Here is a 20,194-nt window from a genome sequence, read left to right as displayed (position 1 = left end):
CACAGGGAGTTGCATCGGGGGAGTGAGACCCCAAATTGAGAAGCACCACAGTTTGGTCAATGGGAATTGGTTTTTAGAACCCATAGTGTAAGTTGGCCAATGGATTGGCAGGGAAAGACCCCGGGTAGTGTAAAGTGTGTTAAAGTCATTTAGAAAGTAGTTAGGATGAAGATCTCCTCACACCATCTGCATCCACTCACCTGAGGTGACGCTACTCCACACCATGCCATGTTTTATTATTTTGATGCAAATGTTTGGAATGTGAGACGCATCATGACGTGGGTGTGACATTGTGCTGATGTTCCATCTCTTCCTCCTTATGAGGATTGATGATGAATTGGGTGATGGCAAATTTTGGTTAGAGGGATTGTGGTGACGAATTTGGTATAGGGGAAATATGGGGAAGATGTGACAGTAGTGACGAATTTGTAAAGGTGTAGATTTTTTAAATATGGGGTAAGGGCAAGGGTAGAGTAGGTGACAGGGGGGGTGACGTACGGTAGGGACGAGCTTTCTCACTTCGCTCTCCGTACGCACTTTGCCTTGCATTGCCTTATTGATGTGTACCCTTGTGACCTTACCCCTCGCTCATCTGTCTTTTCCCCCCTTGTCTCCCACATGAGGACTGTGCGCCACTGGGCGCCGAGGGGAGCGTGCGGGAGTCCGCCATTGTGCGCCCGGAACTCCCAGAACCAGCTGTCTGCATCGATGCACCACCTTATGGACCACATGTCTGTGGCTGAGCACCACTTATGGACCCCATGGGTTGGGGCATGGCCCCTCTGCTGGAACCGGCCCTGAATGCCAGAGATCTTGCTGGTGGACCTTGGCCACAGGGCACCTATGCCCCACAGGTGAACCACACTAGTCGGCCCTGTGGGCCATAAATAAATAAAAATGGACACGTTGAGTGCATTTTATTATTGCAAATAGGCCGCCAGCAAAGAAGATGACAACTGGAAGAGAGCATTAGCCAGCAGAGGGAGCCGAAGAGCAAGACACCACCAAGGGTTTGTTGTTTTTATTTTTATGAACTATGATGACTGTGCACCGATTGGTGCTTGAGGGTGTTTTGGTGCGTTTTGGGTGCTTCCTGGTGCGTCGATGCAGAGCAGAGTCTCCCCCCCCCCCCCCCCCAAAAAAAAAAGAACGATCACAGGTCCTGGGTTGCATTTTGTAAATAAAGTAGTCATTGTAAATAATGGGCCCACACCGTAAATGTTTAGTTTGAAGACCATTCCGCAATTCGGTTAGCTGTGGGCGTGAGTCTGTTAGGTAGGGTGCAATGGAGCAGCGGAACATACTTATCTATGTTTTAAAACTGTCGCACTCAGGGTCAGGTTAAATGTAGAGGGAACTACACCTACGTGCCACACTAAAAGCTAAAGTTCATAGGCCCGGGACGTGCCTAAGGGGAGGAGGGTGCAGTGTTGTGGATATGAGAATGTTGTTTTTTTATTGTTGTGTAATGAATTGTTGTAAAATGTCACCCTCCTTCCTGCATTTGTTGTTGTATAAAGGTCAAAGGGCGTTCCCGTAGTTAATTCCATAAAACATACACGAAGGACACCATATATCCCTGTTCAGTAGTTATATCCTTATTATGTGTATTAGTGCAAGGCTGTGTCTTCCATTAATTGACACTCCATTGCACTGCATTAAATAAAGTAGATCCCTCCGACATGGCATCTTCAAAGTGCCAGGTTTGCCAGGTTTGCTGCAATTGCCAACTGCATTTGGGCGGTTTTCTTCGTTCGCCATTGCTGCCCTTTGGCTGGGGCTAGCTCGAATCGCCCCAAAACCACCAATGGCCACGAGGTAAGGTCGGGGAAGAAAGGCGTGTCTCCACCTCGTCATAGAGGGGAGGAGTGAACCAGCCCTTGCCGACCAACCCAGAACGAGGGGTTGGCTTTAGAGGGCGGAGAAAGAACGTTTGGGGGAGGTCCGCAAAAGGGTCAAGGGTGGGGCTTATATAACCCGAGGAAGACGCCCCCAGAGAGAGTGGAGGAGGGAGGAGATCAGAACACAGACAAGCCTGAAGAGAGTCCTGGAGTTTGTGAGAGAGGGAGAGAGAACCCGTCACGCCAGACCCCCCACCAGCAGCGTTGGCTCCACCAAGCAGCTCCGACCCGTTACCCCGCGCACACGACAGGATCGGTGGCATCGGCGGCCGTCGAGGTCCAGCCCGACGTCCCGTGCGGGATCAAGCTCCAGCCAGCTCCGTGCCTTCCTCCCCCTGCAGCCACCCACCTCCTTCCAGCCAATCCACTCTGCAATTCCCCGTGTGGGTCCGTCTTTGTTTGTTCTGTCCTGGGTTAAGTTAAGCCTGTTTAGATAAGCTAGTATTTTCACTGTGTCTTTCTGGTCCGTCCCTCTTTCTGCTTTATTTTATTATCCTTCCTGCTCCTTGGTTTCTTTGATTGTGTAAATAGTAGGAATAAATTTAGTAGCATTTCAAACCTTTTTGTCTTCTTCTTCTTCTTCACATCCGTGTCGCCTTTGTCTTTTCCATATTGAATATCTGTGGCGCGATTTTGGCTAACGTTCAGGAATCGGGTTAGTCGGGGTAACTGTTAGGGCCGCGGCGCCATCCGCTCGGCAAATTAACATCTTATCCGCGGTCCGTAACAATATATTAGATCAAGATATATATACATATATATATATATATATATATATATATATATATATATATATATATATATATATATATATATATATATATATATATATATATATATATATATATATATATATATATATATATATATATCTCTTTATATAATATATATATACTGTACAGTGGAACCTTGACTTACGAGTGCACCAACTTACGAGTTTTCCGAGATACGAGCCGTCGCTCGGGCGGTTTATTACTTTGAGATGCGAGCCGAGATCTGAGTTACGAGCTTACGCTACCCGCCACCAGGTGGGTTCCGGTCACGTGGTTATCTTGCCGTGCAAGTATCTCTGCCGTATATCGCTGCTGCTTTGTTTTCGCATTTTGGTTATTTTGGAAAATTTCTTAGTTTTAACCATGGGTCCTAAGAAATTGAGTGCCAAGGGAAGAGAGGATGATGTGCTTGGATATAAAACACGCAATCGTCGAAAAACATGAGCGAGGTGTGCGTGTTGTCGACTTGGTGAGGCGGATGTGAAGGCAGCTGAAGATTTTATTATAACTTTTGCCGAACTGATAGAAGCCGAACGATACATCCCCCAGCAAATCTTCAACTGTGACGAGACAGGGCTCTTCTGGAAAAAGATGCCGAGGAGGACGTATATAACGGCAGAGGAGAAGAGCATGCCAGGCCACAACTTGTTCAGAGTGCCGGCGATAGCTCGCCTTCTCTTTGTGGAAGACACGGTGAGATCCTTAACATCCAACAACTAATGGGACGCAAACGGGGCACCCAGTTTAGCGGTACACACATTGATGAATCACCCTGCCTGTGATTCACCCATGACAGGTTATAGCTGGGTCGGGATTCAAACCCAGGCTGGACAGTTTAGAGTCAAGTGTGCGTACCTCCAGTCCAGGCCATCCTGCCAACTTGTATGCTGCATACAGGTGAAATATAAAGCGCGAGATATTTTTATATATACTGTATATTTAAAAAAAAATTGGTGTGGTTTTTGGCGGGCTGGAACGGATTAATAGCATTTCAATGCATTTTAATGGGGAAATTTAATTTGAGAAACGAGCAAATTGAGTAACGAGCTCGGTCACAGAACGAATTAAACTCGTAAGTCAAGGTTCCACTGTGTATATATATATATATATATATATATATATATATATATATATATATATATATATATATATATATATATATATATATATATATATATATATATATATATTATAGATGAGGAAGGCTGCATGATTATGCTAAAAACCATATTTGTGGAATTTTGGCAGCCATCCTACATTTATGTTCATTTAATGACCTCCAATCACATAAGCGATGCCTGCCAATCAATTCCTCATCAAAAAACTTATATTAGATGCCAAGATCATGTATCCTAGAACTACAACTTGGAGATTTTTTTCAAGCCACTTACTGAACAATTTACTAAAGCATAGACTTTTACCACGAGATACTTAAAATTCTGTTTTGTCTTCCTGAACGAGTCATTAATGAAACAAAATAATCACCAATTTAACAAATTGACCTTCAGAGGTACAATCTGCTTTCCAAGACATCACAAGTTTTATGAATTTGCGTCATTGCCCTGCAAGTGGCCTTCCGTTCCGGTCTTGCTGGCGACGGTTCGTTTTTTCGCAGGTCTCCACGCTCTCCATCGAAATCGAAGTTAAGTCATTGTTCCAATTTGTATTTTCGTTATAACTGTATTTCTTTTATGGTGTATGTACATATATTGTCCCGTCAAAGATTTTCGGTGCAAATCTTTCATACCTGTATTGAAAATCGCGTTAATTCGTGTCGTCTCGAGGCCCTGTACAGTGTACACTGTACAACCTTGAGGCTTTGTTTTTCTCTCAGCGCCTGTCGTTTGTGATCCAATAACTTTCGTTCTCTGTTTTCGCAGTCTTTCCACCCCAAAGCCTACTTCCTTATGTAAATCTCAACTCAAAAAAACAAAAAAAAAAGACATTACCTTCTCTGTGCTCATTCGTTTATTCTTTCTTATTCGTTCGTTCGTTCTTCGACCACGTGTTTCTCCCCCATTTCCCCAGATAGATTGTCAAATTTCAATTCGTTATTTTATCGTCCATGTGATATTGTTTGATTATAGTTAGTTTTGGTTTGAATTTCCTGTAACTCGTATTTAATTAATCGTGTTCTGCTCCTCGTGTGTGGCCTTGTACTGTAGTTGTACCCCCGTCGGTGTTTTGTTAACTTAAGTGTGTTTTGCTTGGCTCTTGGTTTTTTCCCTTCTACCCCGAACATAATACTGTCTAACGTTCTAAATCCCCACCCCCCCCCCCCCCCAAAAAAAAAAAAAAAAAACCAAAAACATTTATTTTATTTTCTCCACGTGTACTGTTGTCTCATCCTGTATTTTCTGTCCAGGTGTGCTGTTCGCCCCACCCCCATTATCTCCTTGCCATCCACCGTTTGCCCTGTTCACGTGACTCGTGGTGGTCCCTCTCGGCTCTCCCCCCGTTGGTATTTTTGTGCATATAAGATTGTTCATAGTTCTGTTTAAATATTTTTAAATATGTTTAACCTTTCCCCTTCTGTTTTTTATTCAGTGGTATATTACAACACGCTGTTTTTCTTCCTATTTAAAAGGCTTTTCTCAATTTCCTCTCCAACTCATTCCACTTCAAAAAAAAGAAATTCAATATCTTATACGTCTCCCTCACTACATGGTCTAAATTCACATTCATTCCATCCCTCCTCCATCATCCTGAACCGGATTGCTAACTTGAAAATCACAACAAACCCAATTTGTTATCAATGTTCGTCTTTCATTAATCATCCACTTTCTAAACTCCCCTCTTGCCCCTCCCATCCAAATCCCCCCCCTTGCACCTACACTCCGAAACTTCCCCCTTGCCCCTCCACTCTTAAACTCCCCCCTTGCCCCTCCACTCCTGAACTCCCCCCTTGCCCTTCCCCTCCTAAACTTCCCCTTTGCCCCTCCCCTCCTAATCCCCCCCCTTGCCCCTCCACTCCTGATCTCCCCCCTTTCCCCTTCCCTCCAAAACTCCCCCCTTGCCCCTCCCCTCCTAAACTCCCCCCTCACTCCTGCCCTTCAAAACTCCCCCCCAATCCCTCCCATTCAATTCTCCCCACATACCATTCCTCTCCAATTCTCTCTCCTCCCCCCTCCTCCTCCAAGCTGCCTCCTCCCCACTTCGTCTCCCTTCTATCTCATACCTCCACCCCCCCAAACCTTCTACTTTCCTCTGCCCCCCCTCAAACAACCCCTCACTGTGCCGCATCCCTTCACCAGCAAACCTTTCATCCTCCTCATCCTTCCCTTTCTTGGAACTCTTCTGCAACATCTGAAACACTATCAACTGCTCTCCCTACCTCCCCCTCTCATCCTTCATCTTACCCTACTCCTCCCCTCCCCTGTCCTGTACCCGATGCTCCCCCTCTCTCTTCATTAACGGTATGGACCTCAAACATCCAGGGCCTTCGCTCAAACCTGACTGATCTCTCCATACAGGTTGCTTCTGACAATCCAGACTTGATCTGCTTAACAGAGACTTTCCTCCTTCAAGATGTCTCTGATTCCTTAATATCTCTTCCTGGTTACTCCCTCCTCCGGTATGATAGACCTGAGCCTCGGCCTGGTGGTGGGGTGGCTATCTTTGTCAAAAACTCTCTTCCTCACTCTCCTTGCACTGCTCTCTTTCCTCCTCACCCGCAGGAGTACCTCTGGTTACGGCTTCCTCTCCGCTCCCACCTTTTGTTCATATGTGTTCTGTACCGTCCCCCAAACAGTGATGACTCCATCTACATTTCAATGTCTGACAACATGGACCAACTTCTATCCACTCATCCCAACTCTCTCTTCCTCATATGTGGTGACTTCAACTGTCATCATGCCACCTGGTTGGGTGTGGGTTCCTCTCTCACTAGTCATGGCACCTCAGCAAAGGACTTCTGTGACTCACTGGGATTGACACAATCTGTCAATTTCCCGACCCGGATCTCAGCCAATGGAGTATCTTCTCTTCTAGACTTGGTTATGACAAACTTCCCTGCTAATGTCTGCTGCTCTTCTTCTGCTCCAATCGGTTCTTCTGATCATGTGCTTGTCAAAGTGGACATCTCTCTGGCCATTCTCAGAGAGCCTCCTCAGCGTCGACGAGTCTGGCATTTCACTCAGGCCGACTGGGACGGTCTTCAAGCAGCCATCAATCGTCTGGATTGGTCTCCCATCTCCACTGCCTCTGACATCAATTCTTCCTGGGAATTCTTCCAAAGCAAACTGATCTCTCTCATGCACAGATTTATCCCATCTCGCCTTCAATTGTCTTACCCTTCCTCCCGTCCATGGTACACTGAATCTTGTGGTGAGGCAGTTGCCCTGAAACAACTTGCCTTTGCCTCTTGGAAGGCTAATCCAACTGAAGGAAATCTCAGTTCCTTCCACCAAGCTCGGAACAAGTGTGTGTCTACCCTCAGGAGTGCCAGGAAGCACTATCTCTCCTCACTCAAGAATGAACTCTCAAACCTGTCTCCTTCCTCCAAATCCTGGTGGCGTCTGGTCAAATCCGTTTCTGGTGTTTGTTCCCCCTCCATCCCCTCCCTTACCTCAAATGGCCACACAGTTGACATCGCACGTGACAAAGCCGAATGCCTCAACTCTGTGTTCGCCTCGAAATCCTTAGTCCCAAACCCATCTCTCTCTGTTCCCACCTTTCCCAGTCGAACCCAACTGCTCCTGGACTCTGTGTCCTTCTCTCCTGACAAGGTGGAGGAGTTTTTGTCAAACCTCGACTCTGATTCTGCAACTGGACCAGACGGCATCAGCCCACGGGTCTTAAAATCCTGCTCTGCCGCTCTATCTCACCCTCTCTCTGTTCTTTTCACCCTATCTTTTGCTCAAGGTCATCTGCCAGCATCCTGGAAATCAGCTAACATTACCGCTTTACACAAAAAAGGTGCAAAAACAGATCCTTGCAACTACAGACCAATCAGCCTGCTCCCAATTATCAGCAAAGTCATGGAATCCATCATTGCTTCGGATATGAAATTTTTTTTTTTTTTTTTTTTTTTTTTTTTTGTATACAATATCGAGGCTCGTGAAAGAGCGAACATTAATCACACAGAAAGACAAACCGACACATAAAACATATAACATAGGGAGAGGTAGACAAGATGGGGAGAGAGGGGGAAGGACACAAACACAACATTTGAGAGCAGGGACCGAGAGACATGGAGACATCGAGAGATCTGAGAGAGGGCGAGGGCTTTGGGGGGGGGGCGTGGGAAGGGGGCAGTGGGAGAGGTATAAAACATATGGACACTGCCAGGACTTCCAGGAAAGAAGTTGGAATTTCAAACAAGGTGGATCTGGGGTGAATTAGCGGGGGTAGAAAAGATCAAGGTTTTGGATGGGGGAAGATAAGAGATGGTGGTGAACAGCTGTTTTAAAGACCTGGAGGGAGGAGTGGGATTGAAGGGAGTGAGGGAGTTTGTTCCAGAGGCGGGAGAAAAGAGGAATGAAAGAGTGAAGGTGAGCGGAGAGCCGAGATTTCGGCAGTTTAACCATCAGAGGGTTGCTGGCAGATCTTGTGCGACCTGTAGGAATATTTGGGGGACAGAGCACAGAGAGAGCTGGGGGTGCAAGGCCGGAGAGGAGTCGGTAGAAGACAGAAAGACCACCTACCTGCCTGCGGTGAGTGAGTGAAAGGCCCTCAGAGATAGCTTCATCGCGGGAGATTCCAATAATTCTGAAAGCTTTGGTTTCAACAGCGTGAAGCCGAGCTAGGTGTGAGGCAGGAGCACCGGCCCATAGGGGAGAACAGTATTCCATTGAGCTGCGGATGAAAGCCTTGTATGTGGTGAGGAGCTCAGGTGTGCCGAGGAAGGACTTCGCACGACGGAGGATGCCCAGTCGGCGACTGGCTTTGGAGGCCATCTTTGGAGGCCATCAGGAAATCTTTCCTCTTCTCCAATGGCTTGATCTCTGATCATCAATTTGGTTTCAGACCAGGTCACTCTACTCTGGACATGCTGCTTCTGCTGTCTCAACAATGGATGGAGGTCCTCAATGCCAAACAGGAAATCAGAGCTGTCTCCCTTGACATATCAAGGGCCTTTGATACGGTCTGGCACCCAGCTCTGCTCACCAAACTCTCCTCCTATGGTATCCATGGAAATCTCCATGCATGGCTTGTGGACTTCCTCTCTGGTCGTAGTCAACGTGTGGCCCTGAATGGATTTCTCTCATCTCCCCTTCCTGTTCAGGCTGGAGTTCCCCAAGGAAGTGTGCTGGGCCCTGTGCTTTTTCTGGTCTTTATCAATGATCTCTCTGACTCTCTGGAAAATCCTCTCTATCTCTTTGCTGATGACTCCACTCTCTGCCGCTCCATTCCTCTTCCCTCAGATCGGCAGTCTGCAGCCTCCTCACTCTCTGAAGACCTGGACAAAATCACAGACTGGTCAAACAAGTGGAACATGTCTTTCAATCCTGCCAAATCTCACTCTCTTACTATGTCTCTCCGAAAAGATCGACTGGACAACCCTCCCATCTACTTTCTCAACAATCCTCTCCAAGAAGTTCTGTCACTCAAGCTTTTGGGTCTCACTATCTGCCATGATCTTTCTTGGGAAAACCACATTTCCAAGCTGGCCTCCAAAGCCAGTCGCCGACTGGGCATCCTCCGTCGTGCGAAGTCCTTCCTTGGCACACCTGAGCTCCTCACCACTTACAAGGCTTTCATCCGCAGCTCAATGGAATACTGTTCTCCCCTATGGGCTGGTGCTCCTGCCTCACACCTGGCTCGGCTTCACGCTGTTGAATCCAAAGCTTTCAAAATCATTGGAATCTCCCGCGATGAAGCTATCTCTGAGGGCCTTTCACTCACTCACCGCAGGCAGGTAGGTGGTCTTTCTGTCTTCTAGCGACTCCTCTCCGGCCTTGCTCCCCCAGCTCTCTCTGTGCTCTGTCCCCCAAATATTCCTACAGGTCGCACAAGATCTGCCAGCAACCCTCTGATGGTTAAACTGCCGAAATCTCGGCTCTCTGCTCACCTTCACTCTTTCATTCCTCTTTTCTCCCGCCTGTGGAACAAACTCCCACACTCCCTTCAATTCCTCTCCTCCCTCCAGGTCTTTAAAACAGCTGTTCACCACCATCTCTTATCTTCCCCCATCCATAACCTTGATCTTTTCTACCCCCACTAATTCACCCCAGATCCACCTTGTTTGAAATTCCAACTTATTTCCTGGAAATCCTGGCAGTGTCCATATGTTTATACCTCTCCCACCCCCCCCCCCCCTTCACATGCCTCCCCCCCTTCACATGCCTCCCCCCCCCTTCACATGCCTCCCCCCCAAAGCCCTCTCCCTCCCACAGATCTCTCGATGTCTCCATGTCTCTCGGTCCCTGCTCTCAAATGCTGTGTTTGTGTCCTTCCCCCTCTCTCCCCATCTTGTCTACCGCTCCCGATGTTATTTGTTTTATGTGTCTGTTTGTCTTTCTGTGTGATTAATGTTCGCTCTTTCACGAGCCTCGATCTTGTATACAAAAAAAAAAAAAAGAAAAAAAAAAAAAGTATTTTCACTGCAATACATAAATGTACTTTTTACCCTTGGGCTTGAGTTTATATCTTAATTTTACCCAAGTTAGTGTTAAAACACAACTTCCACAAATTTCTACTTCAACATACAAATCGTTATACTTTTTTTGGCTTGCATGTACCTCTAGCATTTTAGTGCGATTTGTGCAAAAATTACGGACATCTTGTAAAGGCAGCAACAAATTCAATAACGACTGCCTCAGTGATCAATCGTTGAGTGGCCGGGCAACATAACTGCAATTGTGAAAGGGCATCAATGAATAGTCCGAACAACGCGATGAAGCATTAGAAGGGGTGTCCGCATACTTTTGCCCATGTAGAGTACATACATGCATACGCATACACACACGCATACTTCTAATGCATGCTTCAGCAATGATGTCATGGTGATTCCTAATCCTGCACAAACCAAAGCAGGTTGATTGGGCTGGTTTTCTGGGCCAAATTTCATCGTACCTAGTCAATCAGGTGGGATGCCATGGAGTGGCGATGCAAAAGAAAAGAAATGTGTCAGGCCCAAAGTTTTAAAAAACCATGCTGAATTAAGTACATCTTTCAATGCTACAAAAATTGACTCTCAACATGTACTTTAACTTGTCAAACACAACCTTCCATCAATCTATTCATGATTTCCAACCCACAAGTAACTTTATGAGGTCCTTGAGAACCATTTGATTAAGTAATCCACGTTTAAAAATCCAATCAATGCCACATTTTGAAAAAGTATTTGATACTAACCAATTCCAAAATAGAGTTTAACGATTTGATGCAGGCCTTTACAGTAATGGCCAGTTTTCACTGCATGAGCTTGGTAAGATGATGAGAAAGAATGAATGTTTTACCCTACCTTTCCATACACAGCATTTACTCCATATGATTTTACATATATAGTCATCCCTCGTTTATCACGGGGGTTACGTTCCAGAACCCCCCGTGACAGGTGAAAATCCGCGAAGTAGAAACCATATATTTATTTTATTATTTTTATATATTTTAAGCCTTTAAAAACCCTCCCCATACTCTTATAAACCTTTCCCACGCTCTTATAAACCCTTTCTACACTCTTAAACACACTTTTGAGACCCATCCTTACGTATTAGAAAAATATTTGTATGTGTATATATAGCTGTACAGTACATTTGAAAATACTGTAATAGATACTGGGTAAGTATATCAATAATAGTTTTTACTGTACTGCACAGCAAAGAAGAGCATTGCAGCTCTTCTGAAGGTGCCACTTCAGCAGGCGCCTTGTCAGGTGGTGCAGTATCTTCGTCGTCGTCCGGAACTTATTTTCGTGCTGAAGACGTAGGCGTGTCTTCTTTCTTTTTTCGGGTGAGGAACATAGTGATGGGCAGTTGCTGGCGCTGCCTTTTCTTCTGGGCGAGGAGGTTTTTATAGACTTCAATGCCTCCGTCGATTACATTTCTGAACTTCAACGAACGAATCATCTGGGGGTCCCATTCTTCAGCCCTTTCCTTAAGTTATTTTGCCATTCTCACTAGGGTTGCGAGGCGTTCCAGTGATAGGCCTTCTTCTTCATCCCCTGGACCCTCTTCTTCCTCTTCTTCTTCCTCACTTGCTGACTTCGTCATCTCCGCCAGGTCTTCGTCCGTTAACGGATCTGAGTGGGTCTCGAGGAGCTCCTCAACGTCATCGGGAGTCATATCGTTGAAGCCATCTCCTCCTAGTAATTTTGCCAGCTTCACTGCCTTATCTACTGCAGAGTGGTGGACTTCGTCAGGAGAGAAACCCTTGTACACATAATCGTGGACTACTTCTGGCCACAATTTTTTCCAGCAGGCATTCAAAGTTTCTGTCTTCATCTCCTTTATGGCCATCTGAATATTTTGCAGACACGTTGCAATGGTGTACTCACGCCAGTACGCCTTCAGCGAGAAGTTTTCGTCCGAGTCCATAGCCTCGACCAGGTGCTGCAGGGTGTTTCATGTATAAAGTGCCTTAAATGCACGAATGGCGCCTCGATCCATGGGCTGTATCAGCGATGTGGTGTTTGGCGGTAAGAACTCTATTTGTACGCCATCATACGACAGGTCGAGCGCGTGACCTCCTGCATTATCCATGAGCAACAGCACTTTGAACTCGAGTCCTTTTTCTGTGAGATAAAGCTTGACCTCGGGAATGAAGCACTGGTGGAACCAATCCGATGTGAGGAGTTTCGTAATCCAGGACTTCTGGTTGTGCATCCAATACACTGGCAGCAGGTTCTTATTTTTGTTTTTGAGGACCCTTGGGTTTTTGGACTTATAAATAAGACCAGGCTTTATCATAAAGCCCGCAGCATTCCCACACATTACTAAAGTCACCCGATCTTTGTGGGCCTTAAATCCAGGGGCTCTGGCTTCCTCGATCATGATGAAAGTGCGAGACGGCATCCGTTTCCAAAATAAGGCTGTCTCATCCATATTAAAAACTTGTTCAGGCTTATAACCCCCTATAACGAAATCATCTGGGCAAACTAGCGCAAGCAACCCAAGCTTGGTTTTCCATACGCGCGATTCTTTGTCTACTCATTTATAATGCGTATTTTATTTCGATTTACTGTAATATTCTTTTAATATAGGTTTTAATTAGTGTTATATTTTTATTTATATTATTATTAATTTTTTAGGCTAGAAAATGCTTATTTTACCGCAAAAATAATTAAAATCTAAAAAAATTAAAATACCTATAGGCCACAGAATCCCACGATATAATGAAAAATCCGATATATTATTTTACATATACTAGCGAGAAAAACCAGCGATGTACCGAAGTCGCGAAAAGTGAAGCGCGATATAGCGAGGGATGACAGTATATATATATAGATAGATATATATATATATATATATTGTTGCGGAGATGAGGACTGTATTTTTTTGATTGTGTGCTGTATGATTATTATTATTGTTTATTCTGCGCCCCCCTACCTCCGGAGCTGTGTAAAGGTGAAAGGGCATCCCATAATTAGTCCACAAGCATACACGTCAGCCAAGTAATAGAATACCCCTGTTGATAGTTATCTCTTATTCTGTGTTCTAGGGTAAGGCTGTGTCTCCCATTAATTGAAGTACTCCATTGCACCAGTGAAAGAGAATAGATCCCCTTTCATTCCCATCCCCAAAATCCCCATTTCCTTCACATCCCCTTTCGTCATTGCCGAGCCTCGCTTGCCCATATTACATCCCCTCTCGTCATTGCTGAGCCCTCGATTCCCAATAACCTCCCCTCCAATAACCGCCATTGACCACGAGGCTCGAGTCGGGGAAGAAAGGCGTGTCTCCACCTCGTCATAGAGGGGAGGAGGGGCGTACCCGCCCGTCGTCATCGAGGGCGGAGCCCGAGGGTCGCGCGACCAACCAGGGCCGAGGTGAGCACCCCGATGGGCGTGTCCAAAACGCCGGCGGCTTAATCGCTGGAGGCGCTATAAAAGGGCGCGCACGGAAGTGAGTCGTGAGTTGGTTGCAGAGTTGGTCTGAGTCGGTTGCCAGGGGAGAGTCGGAGGAGTCAGTCAGTGGAGTCGGTGGTCAGTTGGTTGCGTTGGTTGTGGTGAGGAGTCGGTGGTAAAGAGTGAGGGACCAAGAAAGAGTTGAGGGTTGGACCAGACGAGTCGGACAAGGCCTGGCAAAGCGAGCGGAGGCCGCAGCAGCAACAACACCCAACAGCCACTTGGGGGCCTGAACGGCGGTTTGGAGCAGGGCCGAAAAGGAACGGCGGCTGCTAAACGCGCCGGTTGAGCTGCAGGACCCCCTTGGACCTCCCTCTCCCTCCAGCCATCCACCTCCTGCCTTTCCACCCTTCTTGTGTACGTGAGTTTGTTTTGTTTGTTCTGTCCCTGGGTATTTAATTAAGTCTGTAGGTAAGCTAAAATTTGCACTGTGTCACCTGCGTCTTATGTGTTGTAAATAAACCTTGATTGCTCCTTTTTGCTTGTGTGTGTACAATAAATCCAATTACTCTTCTGTCCGTCTTCTCGTTTTATTCCTTTTCCTCTTGCATTCGTCGTTTTTGTCTTTTCCCTCATTGAGCAGCTGCGGTGCGATACGGCCAAAGTTCTGGGTGAATCGGGTGAGTCAGGGATCCTGTAACGGTCGCGGCAATACCACCGCTCGGTAAATAACATCTTAATCCGCGATCTGTAACAATATATATATATATATATATATATATATATATATATATATATATATATATATAATAGGATTGCATATCCTATTTAGAGCGGTATTCAGGATTGCAAAGCAGATAGCGAAAGAGAGATGTGATGTGATGGGGGTGAGTTGCCTGAAGGATGAAGTGGGACAAATCGTTGTGGACCCAGATGGAATTAAAGGAAGATGGAAGAGATATATGGAAATGCTGTTGAATGCAGAGAATGAATGGGATGGCAACATAGAGAGTAACCCAGTTTTAGGACCGGCAGAGAAGATAACTGAGAAGGAAGTTGAGGAAGCGATAAAAGCAATGAAGAGTAGAAAAGCGGGAGGGCCGATGGGAGTTGTGGGAGATGTGTTGAAGGCAGCAGGAAGTTGGGGTGTGAAGAGAATGACAGAGATCTGTAATCTGGTGGTGAAAGAAGGCCGCATTCCAGTGGCTTGGGAACTGAGTACCCTCGTCCCTCTATACAAGGGGAAAGGCGACCCTCTGGACTGTGGCTCGGATCGAGCGATAAAGTTATTGGAGCATGGAATGAAGGTATTGGAAAGGGTGTTGGAGAGGAGGATAAGAAAGAAAGTGAAGATTGACGAAATGCAGTTTGGATTTATGCCAGGAAGAAGAACGACAAACACGCTTTTTATTGCAAGGCAGTTGTAGGAGAAGTACATGGAGAAGAGGAAGAAGTTGTTTCAGGGGTTTGTTGTTCTGGAGAAAGCATTCGACAGGTTCCACGCGAAGTAGTGACATGGGCATTGACGAAGTTAGAAGTGGAGGAATGGTTGATCAGAGTCGTGATGGCAATGTACAAAAGAGCGCGCACAGCTGAAAGGACGAAGGACGGAAACAGTGGTGAGTTTGAGGTGAAGGTGGGAGTGGATCAGGGGTCGGGTACTAAGTCCACAACTATTTGTAGCTGTGATGGAGGTTCTGGCTCAGAACGTAAAGGAGGTTTACCGTGGGAGTTGTTGAATGCAGATGATCTGGTGTTGATTGCGGAAAGTATGGATGGACTGAAGGAAAAGAACAAGTGGAAGGAATGTATGGAGACAAAAGGTCTGAAGGTGAATATTGGGAAGACGAAAGTAATGGCAAGTGGTAAAGCATGTGGTGAGGTGGAAAGAACTGGGAAGTGGCCATGTGCTGTGTGCAGGAAGGGTGTCGGAGTGAACTCCATTCAATGTACAATGTGCGCTGAGTGGGTTCATCAAAAATGTAGTGGTCTGAGAGTGTCATTAACCAGTGTGGCAGCTGCATTCAAATGTGAGGTGTGCACAAAGGGAGCTGCAGATGGAGGAAATGTTGAGTTGGATCTTGGAGACGGCGTGAAGCTGGAAGGTGTGAAAACATTTTGTTACCTCGTAGACATGCTGAATGGAGAAGGTGGATCAGACTCAGCAACGGTTGCTCGAGTGAGATGTGCATGGAAGAAGTTTCGGGAACTGAGTGGCGTGCTGATGAGGAGGGGAGTGTCGTTGAAGCTGAAGGGAAAGGTGTATGCTACCTGTATGAGAAGTGTTATGATTTATGGGAGCGAGACATGGGTAATGAACGTAGAGCAGCAACGAAGGATGGAAAGGGTGGAAATGCGAATGGTTCAGTGGATGTGTGGAGTATCGTTGAGAGAGAGGAAGATCAAATTATGAATTGCGAAAGTTGATGGGAATAGAGCCTGTGATTGATGCTGTGAAGAGGAACAGGTTGAGATGGTTTGGTCATGTGTTGAGGAAGGATGAAAGTGACTGGTTGAGAAGAGTGATGGAAATGAATGTAGAAGGAAGTAGAGGACGGGGAATACCGAGAAAGACTTGGCTAAAGATGGTGGAAGAAGAAATGCGGGCAAGGGGGTTAACAAGGGGAGATGCAGAAAATAGGACAAAATGGAGAAGATTTTGTCATGGGGACCACAAAGCTAACCCCCCACTCCAGCAGGGAAAATGGCCTTAAAATGCATGTTGTTGTTGTATTTTATATACATATATATATACATACACATATATACACCCTGTAATAAACTCACCAATACCAGTGCCATTTGTTTTAAGAAGGTTAAAACAGTAGTGTGCACACTTTGATCCATTTGCCAAGCCCCTCAGCATGCAGAGATAAGGAAGGTAAAGTGAAGGTGGAAGCAGGTCGCCTGTCTGCCGTACAAATTTTGAGAGCGATACCTGTCAAATGAGAGCGCCAAGGAATTAAAGTTGAAAATCTAGCTGGATAGGTTGACAGAGTTTGTAGTATGTACACATTCATATTCAATGAGCAAACAGGGTGCCAATAACAAAACGTCACAACTGGAACCAAAATCCCCTATCCACTTGTATTTCATCTGACAAATAGTAATAAGTGGTGTGAAAGGATTGAAAAGTCAAGTGTTACGTTTATAAAACGTTCACCTAAAATTTTATGCCAAATTTATCACTGCAAACACGGATTGAATGTATACATGCAAGGAGGTGTGTTCAGTAGATTCATAACTTCCTATAAAAGGTGGCCCACCAAACGAAGATATTGCAATGTGCAAAGCAGGTCTTGGGGTTCTAGGGTGTGTACGGGTATGTGTGTACGTATATGTGTTTCATTCATTGTTATCTCCAAATGCGGGCTTCAAAAGGTGGAAAGGTGTGTGTGTGTGTGTGTGTGTGTGTGTGTGTGTGTGTGTGTGTGTGTGTGTGTGTGTGTGTGTGTGTGTGTGTGTGTGTGCGCGCACGTGCAGTGAATTCAGAAAGTAGTCAGACCCCCTTCACTTTTTTCACATTTTGTTATGTTGCAGCCTTATGCTGCAATCGTTTAAATTCTGTTTTTTTCCCCTCCTCAATCTACACTCAATACCCCATAATGACAAAAAGAAAACAGGATTTTAGAAAGTTTTGCAAATTTATTAAATATAAAAAAACTCAAATATCACATTCACGTAAGTATTCATACCCTTTGCTATGACACTTGAAATTTAGCTCAGGTGCCTCCCATTTCTCTTGATCATCTTTGAGATGTTTCTACACCTTGATTGGAGTCCACCTGTGGTAAATACAATTGATTGGACATGATTTGGAAAGGCAAACACCTGTCTATATAAGGTCTCACAGCTGACAATGCATATCAGAGCAAAAACCAAGACATGAGGTCGAAGGAACTGACTGCAGAGCTCAGAGACGGGATTGTGTCGAGGCACAGATCTGGGGAAGCCTACAAAAAAATCTCTGCTGCATTGAAGGTTCCCAAGAGCACAGTGGCCTCCATAATTCTTAAATGGAAGAAGTTTGGAACAACCAGGACTCTTCCTAGAGCTGGCCGCCCGGCCAAACTGAGCAATCGGGGGAGAAGGGCCTTGGTAATAGAGGTGACCAAGAACCCGATGGTCACTCTGGCTGCGCTACAGAGATCCTGTGTGGAAATGGGAGAAACTTCCAGAAGGACAACCATCACTGCAACACTCCACCGACCTGGGCTTTATGATAGAGTGGCCAGACGGAGGCCTCTCCTCAGTGAAAGACACATGAAAGCCGGCTTGGAGTTTGCAAAAAAGCACCTAAAGAACTCTCAGACTGTGAGAAACAAGATTCTGTGGTCTGATGAAACCAAGATTGAACTGTTTGGCTTCCATCTGGCCACTCTGTCATATAGCCCAGATCGGTGGAGTGTTGCAGTGATGGTTGTCCTTCTGGTGGTTTCTCCCATCTCCACACAGGATCTCTGGAGCTCAGCCAGAGTGACCATCGGGTTCTTGGTCACCTCTCTTACCAAGGCCCTTCTCCCCCGATTGCTCAGTCTGGCCGGGCGGCCAGCTCGAGGAAGAGTCCTGGTTATTCCAAACTTCTTCCATTTAAGAATTATGGAGGCCACTGTGCTCTTGGGAACCTTCAATGCAGCAGAGATTTTTTTATAGGCTTCCCCAGATCTGTGCCTCGACACAATCCTGTCTCTGAGCTCTGCAGGCAGTTCCTTGGACCTCATGGCTTGGTTTTTGCTCTGATATGCATTGTCAGCTGTGAGACCTTATATAGACAGGTGTGTGCCTTTCCAAATCATGTCCAATCAATTGAATTTACCACAGGTGGACTCCAATCAAGGTGTGGAAACATCTCAAAGATGATCAAGAGAAATGGGAGGCACCTGAGCTAAATTTCAAGTGACATAGCATCGGGTATGAATACTTATGTCAATGTGATATTTCAGTTTTTTCTTTTTGATAAATTTGCCAAACTTTCTAAAATCCTGTTTTCTCTTCATCATTATGGGGTATTGCGTGTAGATTGATGAGAGAAAAAATGAATTTAAACGATTTCAGCATGAGGCTGCAGCATCAGATGTGAAAAACTGAAGGGGTCTGAATACTTTCTGAATGCACTGTATATGAGTGTGTGCATGTGGAAACAGTCTCGTGAAAAAGTAAGTACACCCCATGCAGAGTTTTTGACTTTTTCAACAAATTTTCAACATGCAGCTATTTGATCTTCATTTCAACAATATTGATAGATAAAGGTGATATAATAAAACAAATATCATGAAACATTTACATTTATAGTCCATTGTATAATTTAAATAAACAGAAATGCAAATTTCCGCATGTGGAAAAGTAAGTACACCCCGACATTTATCACTACTTCAAATACCTAAAATTAGAATCAGGTGCACCAGCTCAGGTGCAAATAATTAGAACATCGTTAGAGAGGATCTTGGGAGGAACCTGTCTCATTTAAACCTCAGACATTAGTTGGTTTGCTATTTGTTGTTGAAGTGTGCGGCGTCACCATGCCTAGATCAAAAGAGCTCTCTGATGCCTTCAGAAAGAAGGTTATAGATGCCTACGGGCCTGGGAAGGGATTTAAAAAGATCTCCAAACAATTTGAAATCAATCATTCGACTGTCGGAAGATCATCCATAAGTGGAGAAGATTCCAAACAACTGCCAACTTGTTCAGGCCAGGACGCCCCAGCAAGTTCAGCCCGAGAGCAGACCGCAAGATGCTGAAAGAAGTCTCTAAGAACCCAGAATGTCATCACGTGACCTACAGGTAGCTCTTGCCGCTGTTGATGTCAAAGTGCACGAGTCTACCATTAGAAAGAGGCTGCACAAATTTGATCTACATGGGAGATGTGCCAGGACGAAACCTTTGCTGTCCAGAAAGAACATCAGGGCAAGACGAAAGTTTGGCAATGATCACCAAGGCAAAGACCAGCACTTCTGGCACAATGTGCTCTGGAGAGATGAGTCAAAGGTAGAGCTATTTGGCCACAGTGCCAGAAGACATTTTTGGCGAAAACCAAAGACAGCATTTGACCACAAGAACCTGATACCAACTGTAAAGCATGGTGGGTGGAAATATTATGGTTTGGGGCAGCATTGCTGCATCAGGGCCTGGGCAGCTCACCATCAAAGAATCCACTATTAATTCTTCATTGTACCAGAGGGTGCTTGAGGATAAAGTGAGGCCAACTGTCAGAAAGTTGAAGCTCAACCGAAGGTGGACCTTGCAACATGACAATGACCCTAAACTTACCAGTAAATCCACCAAGGAATGGCTGAAAAGAAAGAAATGGAGGGTTCTGGAAAGGCCAAGTCAAAGCCCGGATCTAAATCCCATCGAGATGTTGTGGGAGGATTTGAAACGAGCTGTGCATGCAAGAAATCCCTCAAACATCGCACAGCTGAAACAATTCTGCATGGAGGAGTGGGCAAAAATTTCTCCCAGTCGATGTCAGAGACTGGTAGACAGTTATAAGAAACGCCTACTTGAGGTTGTTGCTGCCAAAGGGGGCAATACGACCTATTAGAGTCAAGGGTGTACTTACTTTTTCCACATGC

At 45.5% G+C, this 20,194-nt stretch overlaps 1 protein-coding gene across 2 annotated transcripts in view; it reads right to left on the bottom strand.

Moving 5' to 3' along the window:
- NUP205 (nucleoporin 205) overlaps positions 1 to 20,194 on the bottom strand; it is a 273,168-nt gene that overhangs the window by 207,034 nt on the left and 45,940 nt on the right. For both annotated transcript variants that reach the window (XM_068118821.2, XM_068118813.2), the window contains exon 11: positions 16,410 to 16,560. In XM_068118821.2, the coding sequence (XP_067974922.2) occupies positions 16,410 to 16,560 (151 nt within the window). The remainder of the gene's footprint in view (positions 1 to 16,409; positions 16,561 to 20,194) is intronic.

This window comes from Myxine glutinosa, chromosome 1, assembly GCF_964187855.1.
Source record: "Myxine glutinosa chromosome 1, kmMyxGlut1.1, whole genome shotgun sequence".
Taxonomy (NCBI): domain Eukaryota; kingdom Metazoa; phylum Chordata; class Myxini; order Myxiniformes; family Myxinidae; genus Myxine; species Myxine glutinosa.
This window is presented reverse-complemented; position numbering and strand designations above follow the sequence as displayed.